At 35.8% G+C, this 25,690-nt stretch overlaps 1 protein-coding gene across 3 annotated transcripts; it reads right to left on the bottom strand.

Moving 5' to 3' along the window:
• Positions 1 to 186: 186 nt before the first annotated feature.
• On the bottom strand, positions 187 to 22,530 carry LOC109102088 (prolyl 4-hydroxylase subunit alpha-1-like). Of its 3 annotated transcripts, XM_042767318.1 has the most exons (16): positions 22,380 to 22,530; positions 12,561 to 12,652; positions 12,264 to 12,360; positions 10,582 to 10,733; positions 9,364 to 9,501; positions 9,025 to 9,276; positions 8,134 to 8,318; positions 7,394 to 7,570; positions 4,866 to 4,936; positions 3,777 to 3,842; positions 2,661 to 2,760; positions 2,545 to 2,598; positions 2,376 to 2,441; positions 2,209 to 2,277; positions 1,836 to 1,932; positions 187 to 660 (listed from the first exon to the last, which is right to left on the bottom strand). In XM_042767318.1, the coding sequence occupies exons 2-16, from the start codon at positions 12,643 to 12,645 to the stop codon at positions 590 to 592; spliced, it is 1,680 nt and encodes a 559-aa protein (XP_042623252.1). In that variant the 5' UTR covers positions 12,646 to 12,652; positions 22,380 to 22,530; the 3' UTR covers positions 187 to 589. The 3 variants fall into 3 exon arrangements, with proteins under 3 accessions (XP_042623252.1, XP_018970946.1, XP_042623251.1); XM_019115401.2 differs by lacking the exon at positions 3,777 to 3,842; XM_042767317.1 differs by lacking the exon at positions 4,866 to 4,936 and having other exon boundaries at positions 3,777 to 3,847.
• Positions 22,531 to 25,690: the final 3,160 nt, after the last annotated feature.

Below are 25,690 nucleotides of genomic sequence, written 5' to 3'. Positions count from 1 at the left end.
GTTTTCCACTAAATTCATACAAGATGCAAATTTGAATCATTTTTGTAGAAAAATATATTTTTGTGATAATTTCCAAAGAGATGGTGAAATGAATGCCACAGGCACTCATATAAATTACAACTATGAAATAATTAATTATAACAATTATTTATAGTTTATTTATATAAAGTGAAGCAAAAAGATTCATTTTGGAAAAATCATTTTTATTAGACTGTCCCCGTTTTGTATCGTTCTGTGAATGCTGCGAACAAGCATTTTGTGTTCTTTCTGGCATTTGTCCCTTCAGTCTGGCTGTCAGTCAGAATAATTGTTTGAGATATGCTGATATGATGCCATTATAGAATGGCTAATAGCTAAAGGCCTGTTTGTAAAAAGGAGTGTTGTCAGGAATAGCTCCAACCTTTAAAGCCCTGGTGTGCAATGACAAAAGGCACTAACAGAGGTAATGTAACTGTAGGCTAGCTCACACACACATACTCTTCAGTTAAAAATAAATGTGACAGGTCACATGTTGGCTGCTGTGAACATAGTGGACATGTTTTCAGAGTCAGGGGGAGGAGTGTGTGAAGGAGATGGTGGAGGTGTTTGATCAATCCGTCTCTTTCAGGCCGCATGGTCTCCTGAATTCCTGACCTCTTTCATGGATCCATTTATTTGACACTAACGGACAGGCAAAGAGAGAAAGAACAAACGAAAAAGACATTAGACAGATTGTTCTATAATATTTCTGTAAGAAATTCATTGAGCCATCTCAAGATAAATAAATGGTGGCTATGCCTTCAGAAAAGTAACAGGGTTGAAAGTTTATAATGTTTAGGACACTTTAGAGTGTTCATATTTCAATCTAACATTACTAACTATTACCTTATAAATTATTTTAAAAAAATAATAGTACATTATTTTAACAAAGAATAATTATGATGGTAACAGGGTTGACAACATGACTTTTAGATTATACTCATGAGGAAATACTCATGAAAAAAGTGGTGAGTTTTATTATACTATAACTATTTGCTTAAGTACATAAATTAAGAGAAAATATATGTAATGCTGATGATAACATAGCTGACATTTTAAGATAAAGCTTAAGATGAAGACTTATTTGTCTTAACTTCCTGAAAAGATAGTGAAGTCATTAAGTGTTTTTTTTTCTTTCTTTTTTTTTAGTTATGGGATAAAACATTTTGTTATGATGGTAACAGGGTTGACATGTAACACTATTACAAGATTTTTAAATGATGGATTATGTAGAATTAATGCTTATCAGCTAATACAGCAGGAAATACACTTGAAGAAAGTAAAAGGTTGATAGTTTAATCTGACATTTTTTTTAAGTGTATGAATTTTTAGAAAAAAAATGTAATGATCTTAACTGCTGATAAGATGTAATGTTGTTTAAGAAATGATGATAAAGTCAGTAAGATTTTTTTTTAATTTATGAAATAATTATTTTAATGAGCGATAATTATAATGGTAACAGAGTTGACACACAACAGGTTTTCAAGACTTTTAAATGAAAGATTATCAGCTAAAATGTGCTTGTTTGTTAACAGCAGGAAATACTCATGAAGAATTAAAAGTAAAAGTGTTGATAGTTTAATCTGACATCACTAACTATTTGCTCAAGTGCATGAATTATTAGAAAAAAGAAATTTAATGCATAGTTGACTATTTTAGATGACAAATCTAACACAATAAAGAAACAAATGTAAATTTAAATGGATTATACCATCTAAAATGTGGTTATGTGCAAGGAAATACTTACTAAAATAAGTATGATACATTAAGAGCATGAAGAAAATCTCCTGTTAATACACTTTGTCTGAGACACTCACCCCACTTGTTGCCCAGCAGTACTGGACAAGCTGCGTGTCTCGTGCTGTAATCTCCCTCTCCACTGGAAAACAGATTATACCAGAATACTGCTGTACCCTGAACACAGACATCAAAGAATGAAGTGACAATTATTCATAGAAAAGGCAGCCGTGTCATGCAGTTTACACTTGAATATTATTCTTTCCACAGTAAGTACTAATTTGAAAAGTATGCAAAAGTGTACTTGTAAAATATGAATCATTTTGGCATCAGATTTCTAGCAAAAATAATGATATTCTGGTATATATGATTTCTGTAAATAAAAGGACTTATAGAATGATATAACGTTTTTTTATAAAAACTTATTCCATCAAACATATAAACAAACAGCACCTTCATTGGCTTTACTGTAGCTCCAACTTCTGGAAAGACTGTGGCGCCCCCTGCTGTTACATCACTCATCTGTAACAGAGCCAATGTTTTACAGGAAATTTTATACCAAGTTTTGATGACGAGAGTAAAAGAGCCAATCCTGATAGGACAGATCAAATCCTACTTACATAGAAGAGCCAGGTTGCAATTCGATTCCCAGTGCCCAGTGCTTTAAAGGCATCTGGTTCATCTTTCTGGTGGAGAAACATTAAAATGATCCATGATGAATAACTTGCATGTGTGACCAAACTGCATACTCAATTTAATAGGGTAACAATTAAAAAGCTTTGTATTTACCCTTCCAAAGTCAAAGTGGGGCTCATATTGTCCACCAACACCGTAATTCGCCACCTAAGAAGAAAGTATAAATTGTATCCAAACTATTTTCAGTCTCAATGCCTCATGAACCTTACCTGTAGTTCTTCTGCTGTTTTGACATCGAGGCCTGTGATGTCTTCAATGCGCTGGTTTATGCGATCCACAACCGGATGCTCATGGGCCACCAACCATGCACTAAGAGAAGAGATAATAATAACATAAACTTCATATTCCGACTTCATATTGAGAACTATTTGAATCAGTATAATTATTTTATAATCTTTCAAAACAGAACAAATTCAGCTGCAGAATTAGTGTTCAGCAATAAAGTAAAGCAATGTTTAGTATGTGATTGAACTTTTAGTCCTGTTAGTAAGCAGCATTCAGGTAATAAAGATCTAGATTTAGATAGACTGTGCCCCGTGCAAAACTCGCCACCGCCAAGCATGTCAAAATCTCCCATCCTTTAACCCTCTGAGGTCTAAGGGTATTTTTGGGGCCTGGAGAAGTTTTGTCATGCCCTGACATTTGTGCTTTTTTTGGTTTAGGTTTTTTTAGGTCTTAGGTTTAAGAGGCACTGTATATTCATGGACTTGTGAATCAGTCTGTGAGTTTACAAAGGCAGCATGATCCCAACATGTAGAATTTTCTATAATGAGAGGCACTCATGCAGTCCACAGTATCATTTCAGAAGTTATGCAAATATTGTTTTCTCAAATTTTACAACAGCGCTTGAAAAAATCCTTTAATGAGCTCCTCACAAAGCAACAGAGGTGTTTATTATGTGATTATAATAATGTAAAACATAGGCAAAATTAGTATTTTTTAAGGACAGAATATCATGATTTTGTGCAACAACTTTAATAAAATGTTATAAAATAATTTATTTAAGGTTAAAATATAACATTTAAACAATACAAACATCACAAAATATAAAATATATTTAAAAATATACAAAATACATGTTTGATTAATATATGTATGTATTTATGTAAAGACATGTCCTGGCCCCTGAAGTGTGATTTAATAGTTTCTAAGAAAATTAAACTCTTATTTACTTACTCTTATGTTGTTCCAAACCTGTATGCATTTTTTCATTTTTTGTCTGAAGAATACCAAACTGATATTTGAATATCTGTTTCATAGACTGAGGTCAAAAAAAAAGAGGATTCTGGGTAAAGAAGGAAAAGGGGGAGCCTCTGAACCCTTACCTCTTGGAGACTCTGTACTGGGCGGTGGTGAGTTTGCCAGTTTGAGGGTCATGCACGGTGGCGCGTCTGAGCTATAGAACCAGCACAGAGTAAAGAGAAGAAATAGAAAGAGAGAGGTCAAAGGTGCTGTCGCTATATGCTGTTGATACACAGCTTAAACTGAACTACACCAGCTGCAGACTTGGACTGCATGGGTGGTGTATATGTAACATGGCAGGTTGCTTCTGCCTGGGTCGACCTGCTGCAGTTAAATCTATAGTACCATGGCGTTCACTGATTATGTACCTCTTGTGTGTAATGAAGCAGTAGAAAAGCAACATTCTCAAGAATGCCAAAACAAACAGGGATATCTATTATGCATCTATAAACGGGTATATATGCGCTGGTGGCTGGTATGCACTGTGCAATACAGTAGAATTATGTCAATTAAAAATATAATAATTAATATATATATATATGTGTGTGTGTGTGTGTGTGTGTGTGTGTGTGTGTAAATTACCAGTCAAAAGTTTGGAATAATAAATAATACAATTCTGCAAAAATACAGTCAAAACTGTAATATAAAGTATGTTTTCTGTTTAAATGCATTTTTAAAAGTAATTTATTCTTGCAATATCAAAGCTGACTTTTCAGCAGCCATTTCTGTAGTCTTTAGTGATGCATGAACCTTCAGAAATCATTCTTATATGCGGATTTGGTGCTCAGAAACATTTATTATTATTATTATTATTATTATTATTATCAATGTTTAAAAACAGTTTTTGCTTAATATTTTTATGGAAACCAAATCAGTATATTAGAAAGACTTCTAAAAGCTCATGTGACACTGTAGACTGGAATAATGGCTGCTGAAAATTCAGCTTTGCCATCAGAGGAATACATTTTAAAATATATCCAAATAGAAAACAGTTAAGCATAAGAGACGTCTTTCAAAAAAATAAAAAAAATATAGGATTATTCCAAACATTTGACTTTGGTCATGATATGCATGTTATATAAATCCCCTTTGTCTGAGCTCTTGTTGCTTTTCCAACATGCAGCAGACGGAAATGGTGGGTTGGCAGTGCTACAGGCCAACAGCAGCCTTACCTTTTACTGATGCGATACTGGGCAGTCTCTAGAACACCAGTAACAGGGTTGGAGATGGTGGCTCGGTGCAGCTGTTGAGCCAACCGGCCAAGAGTACACAAGTTACACAGCAGCTGTAGTCTCAATAACTGACTACAGACCAACACGCTCTTTCTGTTTTCCTTCATATCTAATGAACTTGAGCACCAGCCTTCTAACTCTACTGTATATGAGCCCTTGATTACACTCTAGACTAATAATTTTAATTGGGCCCTTAATAATGATAGGTCAGAGGATGTGATGCTCTGAGGAGTGTTATAAGAGAAATTCACCAAATACACAAGGTTTTATCTGCTTATTTTAACACAAAATGATCATTAAACCGATAAAATAATACCAAAGAGAAGTGCACATGTACTTTACAGACCAAATGAATTTCAAGGTACATTAAGTAAATTGTGGTTTATACCTCAAAATTGTCACTACTAACATGGATGAAGCATCACTCAAAAACAAAGGCTTTTGCTTACCAGTGTCATTGTAGAAATACTCTAAAGACATATTTGTCATTGTTACTGAATGTGTCTGATAACAGGGGGGTCATCATCTCATGTGAGCACACATCATTTTAAATATATTTGTCAAAAGTATTATTAGAGATGAAACTTAAATTGGAAAAATACTTGCACACATTTCAGATATTTTATGCAGATGCATGCAGGGCAGGACTTGGGGGCCAGGCGGCCCTGGGCTTGAGGAAATGCCCTCAACTAGAACATCATTGTGGAGTAACACAAAATACACAAAAAATAAAATATGTTTTGAGGTTCATATATAGTACAATTAATATGCAACATGTCTAACCTAGTCAAAGTTTAGATGTAATATTAAATAGCCATTATAATACATTAAACATGACGTTTTCTCTCAGTTGAGAGATCAAAACTCTGAAATTACACTGAGCACAAAAAGACTTTATTAAAATGTATTGTCATAGCCTATATGTGTCCTCTTAAGTCAGATTCTTAAATGTAATCAATAAATTCAATCAGAATAAAAAGACATTGGCTATTAACAATCAAATTAAATCACTAACAACAAAATCCATAGATAGATTCTGCATAAATTATGTTAAGTTTAAATATAACATTTTAATGTAGAAATATTAAATGATTGCAAAAAAGGTACTTTTTTAAATATGAAACAACAACCGCCAGTAGGTGGCAGCAAGTAACGGTCTTAATCAGTGAGTTGCTCAGGCACACAGCGGTTCTGCTGTTTCTCTATTTTCTTTTTGACAGAGCAAAATGGAATTTTGTGTCTGAAAGTTATTCAGTAACTTGTTAATTTTACATTTGCAATCGTGCAGATATTCAAAAAAATAGTGGCGCCAAACCCCTCATGAAAGAAGAAAGCAGTAGTGTTTACAACTGTGACGACAAGCACTTATCAGGATCAACTAAACACTTGAGTTTCAAAAGTATGTGAAATATTTAAAGTTAGCGGCATAGAATCTTTAAAAAACGTCAGAGGGTTTTACACTCTGTTATTGTAGCGACATTTCCACGCCCCAAAACGTGACGCTGAACGAAAAGAACTGTGATTGGTTGTTTGACAAGTCGGTCAAACGGCCTCATGAGCGGGCCTTAGCCAATGAAAGCTGCCATGGATTCCAGACCTTCAGCCATCAGTCTGAAGGTCTGGCTACGCGAGGCTAGTGATAGGCTAACTCCTATATCATAGGCATGTTATAAAAACAGAAGCTCATTAAATGGCTAATTTTATTTTTTTTAATCATTTTGATGATATTTCTGCCCCACTATGTGTGATGGCAGTGAGACGGGAGAGAGCCCACAAAACTCTTCAGATAGCATAATTTAGTGGAACATTAATATAATATAGAATCATCCTCTGTAAACAAATGAGGCGTGAACATATGAGAATTTATCATTATATTTTTCTAAATGCCTGCTCTTCTGGGGCTAAAGGCATAATGCAGCTGTAGCCATGTGATGATAAATTAATCAGCTCAGTCGTGTTTCAATACAGGTGTCCTTCTAAGTAAAATAATCATAAATACCAATTGATGGTATTTGATTGTGGCCTCGAAGGTTGTACTTTCACATATATATTATATACATACATATATATATATATATATATATATATATATATATATATATATATATATATATATATATATAAGAAAAAATGCAAGCCCATCTGAGTTTCTGTTCATCATATTTGATGTACTCTGTGTATGTGCCCTGATCAATGTTTATGTAAATAAATGCTTAAATTAAATCTGTTCATCTTATAAAGCTTGAAAAAAGAAAAAATTATGAGAGAATATGTTCCTAAAATTATTAAGATTATCTACTGAAATTACTGGACTAACCCAACCAATTAGTTAGAAGTTTGGCCATTTATATTTATATATATATATATATATATATATATATATATATATATATATATATATATATATATATATATATATATATATATATATATATATATATATATATAGTGTATAATGTTGAACTCACCCTCGGTTTGGCCAACTCCTTGACCTTCTCCATTTCTTTTTCTGTTATAATATCATGGTATCGGATGATACGTGGACGGTCCCATTCATCCTCTTGTTTCACCGGGCCAATCATGTAAAAAGGATGTCTGTTATTGTTATAGTAACGGCAGAACAAACGGCTCTGTCTGCGAGGGGTCTGTAAGGGTGAGATTACATATATATTAGCTATTTAATTTATATCTTGTGCATGACAAATAAATGGCTAGTATTTTCATGTTCTTTCACAGCATTACTAGTTAGTTTCAATGTGATGAACCAGCTAGGCACTGTCATGAAAACACTGATTCACTGCCTCCCTAAAGTTGTGTGTCATCCTCTCTGATTTAAGGATTTGAGTTTTTTATTACTTTTTTATGTGCAGTATGCATTGAGGTTTGGTGGACTGAATGGATGAAGATAGAGCTTTATTGTATGGCCGTATTACCACCGTGGGTGTGCATAAATAGTTCAAAGTCCTGTCTTTAATAATTAATTACCTCAGATACAGAAATCACTACTTTATAAATAAGTCAAGTTACATCAATGCAAAGTAAAAAACAGCAAAAGCAGCTAAATTTGGTGGCTGTGGATCTAGAGCTGCACTGATACAGTATATTAAAAATGACTCCCATCAGCTAAAGCATCAGCATTTCTTACTTAACATGACATTCCAGTAAATATTTATATTAATGCCGTATTTAACAGTATTTTATTATTCACCATTCTGACTCCTTGTCCTCTACATAGCTGCTGATATTTCCTCTTCTCAGGGAAATATTCCCCTTTCCCAACCCGTTCTTTCTTGCTCTCTTCCTTGGCACTCTGCTCCTTCTCAGCCTTCTTCTGTTTGGCTAGCTGATAGTCAAAATACTTTAGGTTCCCAAGTGCTCGCTGGTGTTCAGGATCTGTACAGCAGAGATAAACGTGTTATTTTCCAATAGTTTGGAGAACTGCTGAATGTCTCAAATAGGTCAAATTTAAGCAATGGCCAGGGCTCAGTCAATTTAACAGGTCATGACACAATATTCTGGACTCCTTTCTTCAATGGCATGTGAAAATTGTATGTAAATTAGGGCTTCATGTGAAACATTCTAGATTTAGTGTGATGATTTTTTAGGAGTGTGTCTGTATAGAAATATACAGAAATGTACATTTTGACTGTGTGTGTGTAAAATACCTTTAGGGCTTTCCTATTGTTTTTGACCAGTTCAACTATAAAATAATAATAATTTTCATTATTTCATTGTGAATGATTATAACATTGAGTTTATTGTGATATGAAATAAAAAATATTAAACAAAATAAGAAACATATTGTAATAATATGATAAAGTGATAAACAAGTAATAAAAATAATTTAGTTTGACTGTAAAATGACAATACTAATATTTATCTATTAATTTCTTGATTTTCAAATGGTAAACCAATGAGCTTTTATTTTAACAGCTTGCTGTCAAATACAAATATGCACTGCCGGTGTGTAAATGCAACACTTTAAGCATATATTTACTTAATTAAATCACAAACTGCACGATTTGACAATTCATATCGTGATATATGGAGTTCAGCTTTAGTGTAAATATTATATTACAGTTTTGTAGAGCAGACTAACCCACACTCAGCAGTCTCTTGGTATGTTCCAGAGCTCTCTCCAGCTCCCCCTGCTGGTAGACTGAGTAGCTGAGGTAGTCCAGCACGCTCACAACATCAACACTGGTTTCTTCTCCTTCATCCAGTTGCTTGAGTGCCTGGGCCATCCATAACTCTGTGTGGTAGTAGTCTGCATCAGAGTAAGCTATTTTTCCCAGCTCAAAACAATCATCTACCTTCAGGGTGCTTTTAAATGGCGAGCTTGTAGTAACACCTAAAAGAAAACATGCAATGAGATGTCATACAAATGCAGAAAAGGTATATCTGAAGTATGTTTGGAAAGGGGCAAGGTCACACTCACCAGGCAGGTCTCCAGAGGAGATGGTCTGTGTGTCCAGTTGATAGGTGTCTTGCAGTCGGAGAAGAGCTTTGGCTGCACCGGTCTGGTCTTCATCATTAGGGAAATACTGACGCTGAATGGTCAGGTTTGAGATAAAGCCTAGAAGAAAATGTGGTTATCTTTTCATAAGAAAAAAAAAACCAAACATTTCACACATTTCTCAATACATACATCACTTTTTTAAAACTCAAACAACTTTTTAGCTTGGCACAGCAATAACGTTTGCATCCAAAATGGACTAAAACTACCAAATGTTTCAAATCAAGTCATTCTTCCATAACACTAGCAAAGGTTTTCACCCAACAAACACACTTTGTCACTATACAAGATGATTTTTTTTTTTTTTACTAAACAAGAATGACATCTCTCTACTGTTTAGAATTCACTGCAGTATGTTACATGGTCCGTGTTTACATTACAGTAAAATTATTTCCCCCTTTTGTATTGATGGTAATGAAATTGAAAGACCAACATGTGTAGGTGACATCTCATCATTTTAATAGAATCTCATTTTGTAAAATTGGGAATATATGTTAATGTAGTATTATGGAAGAAATGTGGAAAATTGTGTATTTTTATATTTTGAATTTTTTTTTTTTTTAAGTGACCTAAGTATTGATAAATATGAAAAATTTGTCATGTTTGTCTTGCATCATGTCAAACAGTTTGGACTTTTCCATACAACAAAAATCTACAGAAACTTGAATTGTCAAGCACCAAAAAATAATAAGCAATAACTTTAACTGTAATGTTGGCTAGACAAAGCCTTGTCTGAAAGTTTAAAGTAGTTTAAAAGCTTTGAAAAAAAAAACGTTTGGAGAAAAAAAGTCAAAGAAAGGCCAATAAAAACACAAAACAGGCCATATTAAACCACTTCAGAGCACATTAAACCTCAGTAGACCACATCAACTACTTCAGAGTCCATTATCAGAACCACCGCCACACCACTCCACCCAGAAAATCAGAAAATGTTAGAACCTTAAGAAGAGTAAAGAATGTTGCAAGGCTTAGCTTGAATGTTTTTAACATGTTGCATGATTGTGTTAGCAAGTTATAATATTTTCAGTATTTTCAGTTGTGTCACCTAATATTGATATTTTAAAATAAATATTTCATAAGTTGTCAGTTGTAAATGCTGAATGTAAAGACATGAATGAGTTGTATTACAGTGATACTAACCGTCAGACATGTCCTTGAGCACAAGGTCTTCCACTTCACCCCACTCCGTGTTTAGTCTCTTCATGAGTTTAAAGGCATTGACAGGGTGACCCAAAAACCCCTCTGGGTCCTGCGTGGCTGTGGCTGTTAAAGCATCCAGCTTCTTAGCCCACCTGACAACACACACACACACATACACACACACACAGTGTCAAGAGTGACTTAGTTGTCATTTCAATCACATACAGCTTGTACAGAGAAAAACGAAATGTGGCTCCAAGATCATGATGCTACATGAAACAAAGCCACGCTACAAGACTGTGGGGGATAATAAAATGGCTCATTAATTGTCTGATGACAGTTTATCACTGGCTTGTGTTATGTGACAAGCAATCTGTGCTCTCTAAAATGTTCACATCTAGTATCCCCATTAGAACATAAACAGCAAAATGATGTACTTAAAAAAAAGTACATTTATGCAGAAAAATAAATATAAACAAAGTAATTAAAAAAAGGTTGTTAAACCATATCACATATTCAATGACAGCTCAGTGAAATGCACAGAATGGTTGACAGACATTGTGTGCAGATGTGGCTAACATGAGAGTGTCAAAATAAAGGTATATAGAGAGATAGAGATTTATTTATGCATTTCATTAATATGTCATATTGTTAGTCTTTTGATTGATGTGATTTGATTGACTGATATTGATGTATCGTTCCAGGTTATTAAAGTTAACTAAAACTTAAAGGGGTCAAACTTACATCCTGTAAGTTTTAGAACTCAAAACTTTCTTGTTAGTCTAAAAACAGCTTCTATTGAAGCCAATATGCCAAAATGACAGATTGTGGAATTTGCCACTTTATGACATAATAGTGTGGCTAAACACCATCTCTGCAGAAGAAGGTCAACGCCTGCTTCTACATCACTGCCTGTTTAGCCCCGCCCACCAATTCGCCCACGTAGTGTAAATAAGGAGAGAGGCAAACGCAGGTCTAAGCAGAAATCAAATGATAAGATGGCTCCGAAGACAACAAGACACTGTACAGTTTTTGGATTGCCTTCCTACTGATCCCAACATTAGGAAAGAGTGGATGAACTTTATTTGTAATGAAAATAGCCTATTACTTCTAAATTATCATTATGATAGACCTCAGAGAACAGTACAAAATAATAAAAAAGGCAGTTCATGAACCCTTTAAACCATACACATACACACACACGTCTGGTTTACTATCCATGTGGGGACTCTCCATAGGCGTAATGGTTTTTATACTGTACTAACTGTATATTTTATCACCCCACACAAAACCTACCCCTTACAAAAAGCTTTCTGCATTTTTACAAACTCAAAAAGAAAAAAAGAAAAAAACTAGTTCTGTATTATGTTTACCCATGGTATATATATGAACTTCTTTTAGTCAACTTTTTAAATAAATACACCTGCTAAAACTAATATGAATACAAAAAGAAAAAAAAACTAACATTTTGATAAAAGAAAAAAATATTAATAAAAATATAATAGTATCCCAATGATAATATAATAACATAGAAACAATATTATTACACCCCTAGATATCACTATAGATACTATAGATATGTTTTATCAACATATATAATTGGAATGTAATCTTATCATTGAATTGCCAGTTCAAACAGGTGTGAGTTCTGCTTGTTATATGGTTCCTGTATCAGAACTCACTGTTTCACTTGCTCCAGTTTCCTCTCCTCTGCTCTGATGTAGTCTTTCAATGACGTCACAAGGTCTTTTTCTGTGAACAGCAAATCTGTCATGTGACCTGCCAACACAGAGCATCGGTGATCAGTGAATGACCGGTCTGGTTCTCCACAACACCTGTCAGCTGCATCTTTTAATGTTCTATTAATAGCGTAACTTGCATAAACAGTGGTAAACATTCATGAACACAGGGGTTTAGAGGCTTATGCTGCCAGGAACATTTCAAAGATAAATTTATAAAAAGGTGAAAAGGCTGCATACCAATGGATGTGAAGACGTCGCTGTGAGCAGAGGAAGACTTTATCAGAGAGATGAGTAAAATACAGCATACACTCCTAACTCCCATCTTCACCCTTTTCAACACACGACGTGAAAGAGAAAAAAAAATAGATATAGATTATAAATTTAGACTGATTCTCACTGCTCAATAGTGTCACTGAGAGGCTAAATATTTTTGTATAATGACTGCTAAACTGTATATTTGAATGTTGCAGGGTTATCATTAACTAAAACTATTAAAATACATTATGTTTGTTGAAATAAATCTAAATAAAATAAAATGATTAAATAAATAAAATGTTGCCTTGGCAACTAACTTAAGTTAAAGTTGATGCACTAAAATTACTAACTGGAAATAAATAAAAACTAAAATTGCAATAAAAATAAAAAGTACACTTAAATAGTAATATTTAAAAAGAAAAGAAACAAAACATACTAAAAATTAAAACTGAAAAATACAAAAATAGAAACTAATAGTAACGGATCTTGCCGGGTGGGGGTGGGTGGGGTTCTCCTTGTGCCCCCCAAAAATGTCCGGCCAAGAAAAAAAAAATGAATAAATAAATAAATAAAAAAGCATTGTGTCATGCTGCGGCTGGGCCACCCGATGCTCAGTTAGATGGTTCTCCGTCCCCAAGCACGTCTGAACATGTCAATAGTGTACAGCCTGCGCAGAATGAGTGGGTAGATGATGTTAGCCATGGGCTGAAAGATACTGAACCAACACAGCCAGTATTAAACTCTTACCCAAAACGCATGTTTGGTAGCACTGCCCAAGCTTTTAATTCCAGTTGGTATCATTCAAGGCCCTGGTTGGAATATTCTGTTAAGTTGGATGCATGCTTTTGTTTCCCATGTCGCAAATTTGGGGCTGGAAATGACAAAGAGCTTGTTTTTACTCGCAACCCCTACTTGTCTTCACTCACTTTTCCATTGCCAGTATGTTATACATAACTATTATGTCCCTTGCCTTAAAAGGCTGCTGGAGATTTGGTGGACAAGCCACGGTGATGTGACAAAGTCTTGTAGACAATAAGGAGGATGTTTTGGCCATTCTCTCAGAGGTTTCACACAGCAGTACTGCACCCATGGATATCAGAACAGAAGCATCTGGCTTGATGGTGCAGCTAGAAACACACAACTTCTTCAAAATTGGCGATTTCCTTGTAAAAAATACTTGGGAGTCTTAAAACCTGCAAATGCTGTGTTCCATGGTAACAATGTAAATTGATGTACAGTCGTGGCCAAAAGTTTTGAGAATTACATAAATATTAGTTTTCAAAAAGTTTGCTGCTAAACTGCTTGTAGATCTTTGTTTCAGTTGTTTCTGTGATGTACTGAAATATAATTACAAGCACTTCATATGTTTCAAAGGCTTTTATCGACAATTACATGACATTTATGCAAAGAGTCAGTATTTGCAGTGTTGGCCCTTCTTTTTCAGGACCTCTGCAATTCGACTGGGCATGCTCTCAATCAACTTCTGGGCCAAATCCTGACTGATAGCAACCCATTCTTTCATAATAACTTCTTGGAGTTTGTCAGAATTAGTGGGTTTTTGTTTGTCCACCTGCCTCTTGAGGGATTGACCACAAGTTCTCAATGGGATTAAGATCTGGGGAGTTTCCAGGCCATGGACCCAAAATTTCAACATTCTGGTCCCCGAGCCACTTAGTTATCACTTTTGCCTTATGGCACGGTGCTCCATCGTGCTGGAAAATGCATTGTTCTTCACCAAACTGTTGTTGGATTGCTGGAAGAAGTTGCTGTTGGAGGGTGTTTTGGTACCATTCTTTATTCATGGCTGTGTTTTTTGGGCAGAATTGTGAGTGAGCCCACTCCCTTGGATGAGAAGCAACCCCACACATGAATGGTGTCAGGATGCTTTACTGTTGGCATGACACAGGACTGATGGTAGCGCTCACCTTTTCTTCTCCGGACAAGCCTTTTTTCCAGATGCCCCAAACAATCGGAAAGGGGCTTCATCGGAGAATATGACTTTGCCCCAGTCCTCAGCAGTCCATTCACTATACTTAGATCAATCTGTCCCTGATGTTTTTTTGGAGAGAAGTGGCTTCTTTGCTGCCCTTCTTGACACCAGGCCATCTTCCAAAAGTCTTCGCCTCACTGTGCGTGCAGATGCGCTCACACCTGCCTGCTGCCATTCCTGAGCAAGCTCTGCACTGGTGGCACTCCGATCCCGCAGCTGAATCCTCTTTAGGAGACGATCCTGGCGCTTGCTGGACTTTCTTGGATGACCTGAAGCCTTCCTTGAAGTTCTTGATGAACCTAAAAATTGTTGATTTAGGTGCAATCTTAGTAGCCACAATATCCTTGCCTGTGAAGCCATTTTTATGCAACGCAATGATGGCTGCACGCGTTTCTTTGCAGGTCACCATGGTTAACAATGGAAGAACAATGATTTCAACCCTCCTTTTAACATGTCAAGTCTGCCATTCTAACCCAATCAGCCTGACATAATGATCTCCAGCCTTGTGCTCGTCAACATTCTCACCTGAGTTAACAAGATGATTACTGAAATGATCTCAGCAGGTCCTTTAATGACAGCAATGAAATGCAGTGGAAAGGTTTTTTTTGGGATTAAGTTAATTTTCATGGCAAAGAAGGACTATGCAATTCATCTGATCACTCTTCATAACATTCTGGAGAATATGCAAATTGCTATTATAAAAACTTAAGCAGCAACTTTTCCAATTTCCAATATTTATGTAATTCTCAAAACTTTTGGCCACGACTGTACAGCAAGTGAGGTCATCAATGCTTCCCTGCAGGCTTTAAAAGACATTAGGACAGATCCTTCATGGGATCAGTGAAATGAGAGCAGATATGGCTAAAAAGAAAACGAACAGAGAACAAACACCTGTCAGACAGTGTTGTCCTCACCTCTGTTGGTCACACTGATTCAGATTCTTCTAATGATCCAAGTATGTTTCTGAAAAGATCATTGCTGCATATTCTGGACAGAGCTATTTCTGAGATGGAAAGCAGATTCTCAGTAAAAAAACTTGAACTGATAAAGGCGGTGAACTCACTCCTCCCACAGTCTCCATCTTTTCTAGATTCCAGTATTCTCAGCCCACTCCAGCTTCTTGCTGGTAGTGAAAAAGAAAACCTAACAAATGAAATGTGTGTTGCCAAACCTATGTTGCTGAAACAGTTTCCAACCAAATCAGATCTTTCATCAATGTGCAAACACATGCACGGGTACAAGAAAGCATTTCCTGAGTTGCATAGGTTGTATGTAACAGCTTTAGTAATTGGAGTGTCTTCTGCGTCATGTGAAAGGTCCTTCTCTGCACTGTCAAGGATTCTGACGACTTTCAGACATACAATGCTACATACAAGAAAAAGGATATTTGAAATTTTGGCCCATGAAAAATCAATCACTAACAGCTTGGATTTGGATACGTGTGTAGACCTTTTTGCAATGAAAAACAGAAGACTTGTTCTTTGAGGGAAAAAATATAAAAGTGAAATTGTGTTCTTAGATTCGCTAGCATTTATTGTAGGCCCATACAGTTGTTAATATCCTTATTATATTATTCATGAACCTTTCAGAGTTTAATACCAAAATATAACCAACATAGAATTGTGATAAATGTAAATAACCAGCAATGTATATATTTAAAAAGAAAAAAGAAAATAATAATCACATTCATGTACATGTTGTTTTTATTCTACACACACACACACACACACACACACACACACACACACACACACACACACATTTACTTAGCAAAATGGTGACATAAAATATATATATATATAAAAATATATAATTGTAAAAAAAAGAGTCCATTACACACACATTTACTTAGCTAAATGGTGACATAATATAGGCTATATATATATATATATATATATATATATATAAAAGAATCAGTCCATTACTGGTTGTCATTTCCATTACTAGCTGCATTCTCATTCCTCCTTAGGAATTCAGTTTACATGCCAACTGTAGTTTTTATTCCACACACACACAGCTAATCATATTTTATATCCCCTAACCCTAAACTAAACACTCACCCAAAACTTTCTGCATTTTTTCATGATTTGTAAGCCGCTTTACTTATAATTATATTTATCATTATATAATATTATATTATAATATTATATATGCAGTATTATACAAAATAAAACTATGTATTGTATTTATAAATGAAGACATTCATAAATGTCGTGTAATGGAGGTTTGCACAGCTTTAATTTGCTTAATATTGTCTACACACATATTTAACATTTCTGCACTCACACATACACAAAATGCGAGACTGAAAATTGAGTAAATAAAAGTAAACTATGAATATATTACCCTAGAAAGTGCTGCCCTACCACAATTTCTGATTTTTCCTTGAGAAAATTTGGCAAGTACTGTACCTGATATATATCCAAAATAATCAATACTGAATCGAATCGAAAGCTTGTGAATGAGAATCAAATCGAATCGTGAAATTTGTGTCAAAACCCAGCCCTAGTGTCTATATTAAGTACATTGTGTTTGTTGTTATATTGTTTGTTCTGTTTAGAGATATCATCAGGAAACACGGTGTTAGCTTTCACTGTTATGCTGATGATACTCAGCTCTATATTTCTTCGTGGCCCAGCGAAACATACCAATTTGAAAAACTGACGGAATGCATAGTCGATATAAAAAACTGGATGACAAGTAATTTCTTACTGCTAAATTCTGAAAAAACAGAGGTGTTAATTATAGGGCCTAAAAAGCTCTGCATGTAATGACCTAGAACGCTGTCTAAGCCTTGATGGCTGCTCTGTCAATTCTTCGTCATCAGTTAGGAACCTAGGTGTGCTATTTGATAGCAACCTTTCCTTAGAAAGCCACGTTTCTAGCATTTGTAAAACTGCATTTTTCCATCTCAAAAATATATCTAAATTACGGCCTATGCTCTCAATGTCAAATGCAGAAATGTTAATCCATGCGTTTATGACCTCAAGGTTAGACTATTGTAATGCTCTATTGGGTGGTTGTTCTGCACGCTTAGTAAACAAACTTCAGTTAGTCCAAAATGCAGCAGCTAGAGTTCTTACTAGAACCAGGAAGAATGATCATATTAGCCCGGTTCTGTCAACACTGCACTGGCTCTCTATTAAACATCGTATAGATTTAAAATCTTGCTTATTACTTATAAAGCCCTGAATGGTTTAGCACCTCAGTATTTGAACGAGCTCTTGTTACATTATAGTCCTCCACGTCCGCTCCATTCTCAAAAACTCTGGCAATTTGATAATACCTAGAATATCAAAGTCAACTCGCGGGCGGCAGATCCTTCTCCTATTTAGCGCCCAAACTCTGGAATAACCTACCTAACATTGTTCGGGAGGCAGACACACTCTTGCAGTTTAAATCTAGATTAAAGACCCATCTCTTTAACCTGGCTTACACATAACATACTAATACACTTCTATTATCCAAATCCGTTAAAGGATTTTTAGGCTGCATTAATTACGTAAACCGGAACCGGGAACACTTCCCATAACACCCGATGTACTTGCTACATCGTTAGAAGAATGGCATCTAAGCTAATATTAGTCTGTTTCTCTCTTATTCTGAGGTCACCGTAGCCACCAGATCCAGTCTGCATCCAAGTCAGAGGGTCACTGCAGTCACCCGGATCCAGTACGTATCCAGCCCAGATGGTGGATCAGCACCTAGAAAGGACCTCTACAGCCCTGAAAGTCAGCGGAGACAAGACTAGAGCCCCAGATACAGATCCCCTGTAAAGACCTTGTCTCAGACGACCACCGGGACAAGACCACAGGAAACAGATGATTCTTCTGCACAATCTGACTCTGCTGCTGCCTGGAATTGAACTGCTGGTTTCGTCTGGTCAGAGGAGAACTGGCCCCCCAACTGAGCCTGGTTTCTCACAAGGTTTTTTTTCTCCATTCTGTCACTGATGGAGTTTTGGTTCCTTGCCGCTGTCGCCTCTGGCTTGCTTAGTTGGGGACACTTCATTCACAGCGATATCGTTGACTTGATTGCAAATTATTGCACAGATACTATTTAAACTGAACTGAGCTGCATGATGACTTCACTGACTTCAATGATGAACTGCCTTTAACTGTCATTTTGCATTATTGACACTGTTTTCCTAATTATTGTTGTTCAGTTGCTTTGACGCAATCTTTTTTGTTTAAAGCGCTATATAAATAAAGATGACTTGACTTGACTTGACTTTAGTAAGTGCAACGTTTTATACAGTTGTACGACAGCTTGTAACTATCCATAACATAGTGAAGTCTATCATCTAATATTTTTTATGTCTTGCAAAGCAAACATTAATGTTTGGTTTTCTGCATTCTACATTGTTGTTGAAAATTCTGTTGATTTGTCACCAAAATAAGACGGTCAACACAGATCGGTTTGGTCGAATAACTGAGTTGTGACAATATTGAAAGCATTGGTAAGAATGTGTTGAAAACAACTACCCAATCAGTAAGGCTTAGAATATGCCATCTCTTTCCAGCAGAAGTGTGTTTGTGAATTTTTGGTTAAATTATAGACAAAAAATTTCAGCTTCAGTTCCAACTTTTTATTTTGTTTCCTTCTTTATATACCTTCTTTAAAAGAATGCTTCATGCAAAATATAATAATGCATGGCTAAAAATAAAAATTTATAATAGGCAAGTAAAGAAACAATCCAGCAAAGTAAAGCAAACCATGTGCGTGCACCCACAGGGAGTGTGTCACTAACACATAACCAGAAGATATTTCACCGAGATCAGTGGACCCATCACTGAAAGCTGATCATTTACAAGTCAAATAACAAATTCCTATGGAAAAGGGCTTGGAAGTGGAAGGGGTTAATAGTTTATGCAAAAGATGTGCATGTTACATCTAAATGAAGAATCAAAATCACTACATCTGCAAGAAAAGCCTGTAAAGTCAAATGAACACACAGCTACAAACATCCACGCAGAAACAGAGTAAATCAGGAACTGACAAAGGAAATCTATTGAGTTCAAAATATCATTTTCATAAAAAAGGAACTTTATAACCCATGTGTAAGTTGCTCAAGGGACAATCACCCCAAAAATGAAAGTCTGTCATTTCAAACCTGTATTTCTTTCTTTTGTAGAAATAAGATATTGTGAAGAAAGTTAGCATCCAACTAACACTGACTTCAATTGTGTGAGGGGAAACAACACTGAGACATCTCATAATATCTTTTTTTTTTAATGTTCCACAGAAGAAAATCGAAAGACTTAGAAAGACTTGAGGATGAGTAAATGATGACAAAACTTTAATTTTTGGCTAAACTATTCCTGTAATACCTTAACAAAGTAATACACTTCTCACAGCTGCTCTATGTATTTCAGCAGTTATTACTCAGCAGTGAAGCATACAAGAACATGCGGCGTGACGAGCTGTTCTGAGCCAGACAGATTGTTCACTCAAAACCCCACTGGCACTGTGAAACAAACAGGGGCTGCCAGCTCACCGCCATTCAGTTAGCCTGGAGATTCAATTTATAAATAGAGCAGAACAACCAAGCAGATTGCACAAACTTCTTCCTTCTATATTATTTTTTTTTTTACATGTCATTCATTATAAATAGTATGCAAAATAAAACTATAATATATACTGTATATATATATATATATATACACACACACATGCTTATTTTTTGATTGCATACACAATTGTCATTTTCAGCACATTCTTTCTGATATTTTCAAGACTATCTGGCTATATAAGTAATTCTTGCAACAAAACTTCATTGAATTTCATTACCATTTGCAGTTAATTTAGCAGGACACTGTTAATAACACGCAAGTGCAAAAGACATTTTATTTCATGCAGTGAAAGTGCATACTTTGAGTATGTGAACTAGATTAAAGCCTCTTCCGGTGATTTGAGGTCATGTTGAATTATTCTACACAAGAAATCTTAAAACTGGTTATTTCAAAACCATTTTGGGTGGATAATTATAAGTGGTGTTTGCTAAGGCATTTGAACAAATCCCAACCCACCTTAGCATCATGGCTAAGTACATGCAGACATTGCTCTATATCAGTTTCAGTTTAGCCTGCCAATTTAATATGACCTCTATTCACTTTTGTTTATAAGTGGTTTGAACCAGAACAGAGATGGAGACAGCAGCATATTTAGGAACAATTCATTTTGTTTTAGTAGGTAACTCATACAATGTTTGTTTGGTTGGGTTGAGCAACTCACTTTATTCACATCACTCAGTGTACTGGTTCAAAAAGCCCCAAGAGAAACTAGAAACTAACAGCTTTATCTGTCAGGTTGTGGGTCTGTAAGAATATTGGCTTATTTAACTTTACAAACAAAAATTATTAACTGAAACAAGACAAAACAGCTGTTCCTCAATCGTTAACATGTATATCTGGAAAAACTGTGTTCTGACCATCGCTTGACCGAAACTTCCCTTCAGCTTTGGTGTTAGAAAAACTCAGAAAAGCAAACAAAAATAAAACAGGTTTCCGAAAACCCGACCATCTGTTGGGGGCAAAAACAGCTGCTAGAACAAGCACTACAGGAATTTACCCAAACGCAAATAAATATCACCTAAATAGTACACAAACCATTTCTGATCCCTGCTGCGAAAACAAGTGCCTCTTAAAAAAATTGTGCTTTTTCCAAACTCACAAAAACCAAGAATGTGATCAGAACATGTGACTTGACTAAACCTTTGAGGAACTAGTATTAACTTGTAGAGAAGACTTGCCTAAAATCCTGCAGAGAATACACTAAAAAAGCAATAGCCCGAAGGGTGAAGTCAAGGAAGGTTACTAGACGTGGTCACTATATACAGAAGGACTACACCCATGAGCAAAACTGTAACAAAATGTAAGTTTGGTAAAACCATGATCAGTTACATTAAATGTATAGCAAGTTAGAAATAATTAACTATTTTGGGATTTCTGGAAAATGATCACCATGGTAAAATATTGTAAGAGATTTTTTGGATTAATATACTGGATTTGATAACTGTGCACTGTGTAACTGTGCAACAACTACATGTCAAGTAAACTAAAACATGCTTCATATGATAATGAATAAATTATCAGTCAAAAATAGGCCTATTGTTTAATGTGACTGTGCATGCAAAATAACAGTTTGACTTTTTAGGGTCTAATTTTAAAGGACAGAAATACATTTTCAATGTTCATAACACTGGCAAAAAGTACAGTGGTATTAATATATACAGCATGTTTTGTCAGTATGTGCCATGGTAATACCATGGTACAACAAGAGTGCTTTTTCTAAGTACAAGTAAGTGTACTTGTGCAAACACACTAGTCTGCACTGATGTTAACCCAAATGACAAAATTACTTACATTATTATAACAGACGAATAACTGTTATCATTACAATGTTTTACAGTAAGCAGGATATTTGTAAGCGGAGGAGGATTGAGTGCCACGTCCCTTCCCCTCCCCCAGTACATCACCCAAACACTGTATTCACAAATTCACTATACTGACTTCTTTCTTCACTGTTATAACTCGTGAATTTGTAAAGGTGTTTTTCTGTAGCTCTTCTGTAGCTAAGCAAATGATCTTAAACCCGTTCATACTTTCAGAGCAGACTAAAGAGACTCAACTCTTCTCATTTAAAAAATTAACTGATTCTAATCTAATGCATCTAAACATCATTGTGGTACTATGGTTTAATAAATAAGCACACTTGACTTTATTATCACCATATTACACCATATTACATAGTGAGAGTATGCGATAATCTCTAGATATGTTTACTGGAGCGTAATAAACAGGTCTACTTACTGGTCCTCCTTGGAATGAGTCGATATAGCAAATGGGGAAATGTTGTCTGGTTAGCTGCTCTCCCACTCGCTCCTCAGCGGTTCGTTTGCTACAGAGCTGTGAAGAACAGCGCAGCTGAACTCGGGAAAGAGCTGCAGACAGAGGACAAGTGATTGAGCTCCAGCGCCATCTGCTGTTTATAAAAAGCCACTGTACTACAGTCTCCTACTGTCACATAAAAGCACACTCTTGAACTATTGGAAAACATGATTTTCTTCCAGTTTTGTATGTAATGTAAAGTTTTTACTTTTAAACCATTGCCCTCCCAGTCTGATCAGCTAAAGAAGTGGTCGAAATCCCTCTAAAAAAAAAAAAAAGACTGGAGGTCTGAGACAAAGGTAAAATAGCAAAAACCAATACATAAACATCAGAAATAAATGAAAGTTGGATAAAATGATAAACATATTTTAAAAAGTAGGCTTCTGTGGTACAATGATGGTAACTATCACGTCATAATACTTTGACTATGGTCTTGAATAATTGTTTATATTACATATATACTGTAAATAACATGGTATTTACATATTTCAAGGTACTTTACCATGTTACATGTCCAAAACTCACAACACCACTGTATCCCTTGTGAAAAATTTTACACTTTAGCTTTAGAAATAGCATTTAAAAAAAAGCATATTTAGTAAGGAAATAATATACTTTATAAGAATAAAGTTGTGCTTTAGAACATTAGACAGAGCATCAAAATAAAACAATGAATCAATCAATTATTGAAAGTTTTTTCCCCTTTGTTTTTTTTTTCTTTTATTTTGTCATTATTACATTATTATTATTACTTTTATTATTATTAATATTACTGTTGCCGTCATCACAAGGTATTATTGTTATCATCACCATCTTAAGTATTATTATTATTATTATTATGCATGCTAGTACTACTTAAATACTACTAATATTATTCAGATTGTCATTGCTGTTTTTTTCCCATTTCTTTTATTATCATTGCTGTTCTACTGCTGTTTTTTGTGTTTTGTTGTTAACTGTATGTTGTATGTTTTGCACTCTTAATAAAAAAAATAAATAAAAAATGCAATTTAAATTGAAACTTTTGATTTCTTTCTTAAGAGTATTTAAATAGTCATATTCTTTGTGTAAACTTAAGTGCCCTTTTATTGTATTAATATTATCTGCGAGTACATTTTTTAAAATAAACTTTAAAAATATCCAAAAGCATAGTAAAAGCATGGCACTTTTGGTACCTTTTGTTTGTGTAATCATGTACAGACATAAAGAGCATAAATAATGTACATTAAAGCTCTTTGTGTAATCACGTGTATATCGACACAGGGCTCTGTTTCCATAGATATATGTGTGTGTGTGTGTGTGTGTGTGTGTGTGTGTGTGTGTGTGTGTGTGTGTGTGTGTGTGTGTGTGTGTGTGTGTGTGCACACACACACAAATCTGTTTCCACGATGACTCCATAGACGCTGGGCCCTCTTGATGACGTACTGATGTCGTACATATTACACACAGGCGTCATTTGCAGGCGAGCAAACATATATATTTATTAATGACAGAATATTACACAGGGTGCTCTATGTTATATAAACTGAAAGCTTGCTGGAGTGGAGAGCCACAAAGTTTTACGAAAACTTAAATCCAAACTGCTTGTCTGTAGAATTAATAAACACATTTAACCTATCCAGCTAGATTTTATCCAACACTTTAGACAGGATACTAGCTAAAGCTATACATGTCACAAATCAAGCCTCTGTGGCTCCTTCTGATCACCACCAGAGGGAACCATCACTTTCATCAATTTACCATGACCCTGTGCCTGAGACTGATTACCTGCACAGGTGCCTATCATTATCATGACTATTTAATCAGTGCCTATCCTCACCTCTGTGCGAAATCTTGTTTTGCTACTGTTGACATTTCTGAGCTTATATACCCTGTTTGATTATATGTTGCCTACCTGGACTGTTTAATTGGGGGAAGTCATGGCCTAATGGTTAGAGAGTTTGACTCCTAATCCTAAGGTTGTGGGTTCGAGTCTTGGGCCCGCAATACCACGACTGAGGTGCCCTTGAACAAGGCACCGAACCCCCAACTGCTCCCCGGGCGCCGCAGCATAAATGGCTGCCCACTGCTCCGGGTGTGTGTGTTCACTGCTGTGTGTGCACTTCGGATGGGTTAAATGCAGAGCACGAATTCTGAGTATGGGTCACCATACTTGGCTGTATGTCACGTCCCTCTCACTATTTTTTTTTTATACCCGTCTGAGCGTTCTCTGCTTGCCTTTCTGACCCTGCCTGTTTACTGGATTTGTTCTACTCCCTGTCTGCCGCCTGCCTTGACCCTTTGCACAGACTCAGGTTCTGATTCTGCCTTTCTACATTGCTCTCGAACTCTGTTGATTGAACTTTGCCTGTTTGACTTCATTAGAGAAGAATTCGCCACAAATCGATCCAGCAGCTTTCTATCACTTCTCCGCGGAAGTAGCAGCTCAAGCTTCAGTACTGGCTTCTCAACAACAGCTTAACCGCCTTACATCACTCATAGAAGAGCTGGTAAAGACTCTGCAGGGTTTGTGGATAACACCACTCGAGGGGAGCACTCATCTGCCTAATCCACCTGCAAGGTGTAAGGGGTTTTTGCTTTAATGTTCCATGTTCGTAAACCAACAGGCCATGCTATACCCCACAAACAGTAGTCGCATTGCCTTTGTTTGTTTGCTTTTAACTGGAAAAGTGCTAAAATTCTTCTGCGGTGAGTCAGACTTCCAGTCTAGATACTGTAATACAGATACCAGTTACCTTAAGGGTTGATGGGGAGCTTACTGACACCACAGCTCTGATAGGTTCTGAGGCAGCAGGAAATTTCACTGATTCTGAATTCTCCAAGACACATAATATTCCCCTTGTTCCATTTGAATCTCGTTTGGCAGTGGCAGCATTAGATGGACGTCCCCTGTACTCCAGCCGGGTTCAGTTCATCACAAAGGATTTATCACTGCGTACAGGAGCTCTTCACACTGAGACCATTCGGCTATTTGTGTTCCAATCCCCTCAAAATCCCATTATCCTGGGACTTCCCTGGCTTGAGAAGCATAACCTGTGTATTTCCTGGTCCAAGAAAAGGATAACTCACTAATACAATGATAATCCAAATCATCTTCTCAACAATCTCCAGCTTCACAATAACAATCAATCATACCCCAAGAATGAAAACTGTTTCACCAGAACAATGTATCATTCCTCGGGTATGTGATCAGCTCAGGAGGGGTAGCCATGGATGACAAGAAGGTGCAATCT

The sequence above is a fragment of the Cyprinus carpio genome, chromosome A12, assembly GCF_018340385.1.
Source record: "Cyprinus carpio isolate SPL01 chromosome A12, ASM1834038v1, whole genome shotgun sequence".
In the NCBI taxonomy this organism is placed as follows: domain Eukaryota; kingdom Metazoa; phylum Chordata; class Actinopteri; order Cypriniformes; family Cyprinidae; genus Cyprinus; species Cyprinus carpio.
The sequence above is the reverse complement of the archived record's forward strand: the minus strand, read 5'-3'. Positions and strand labels throughout refer to the sequence as shown.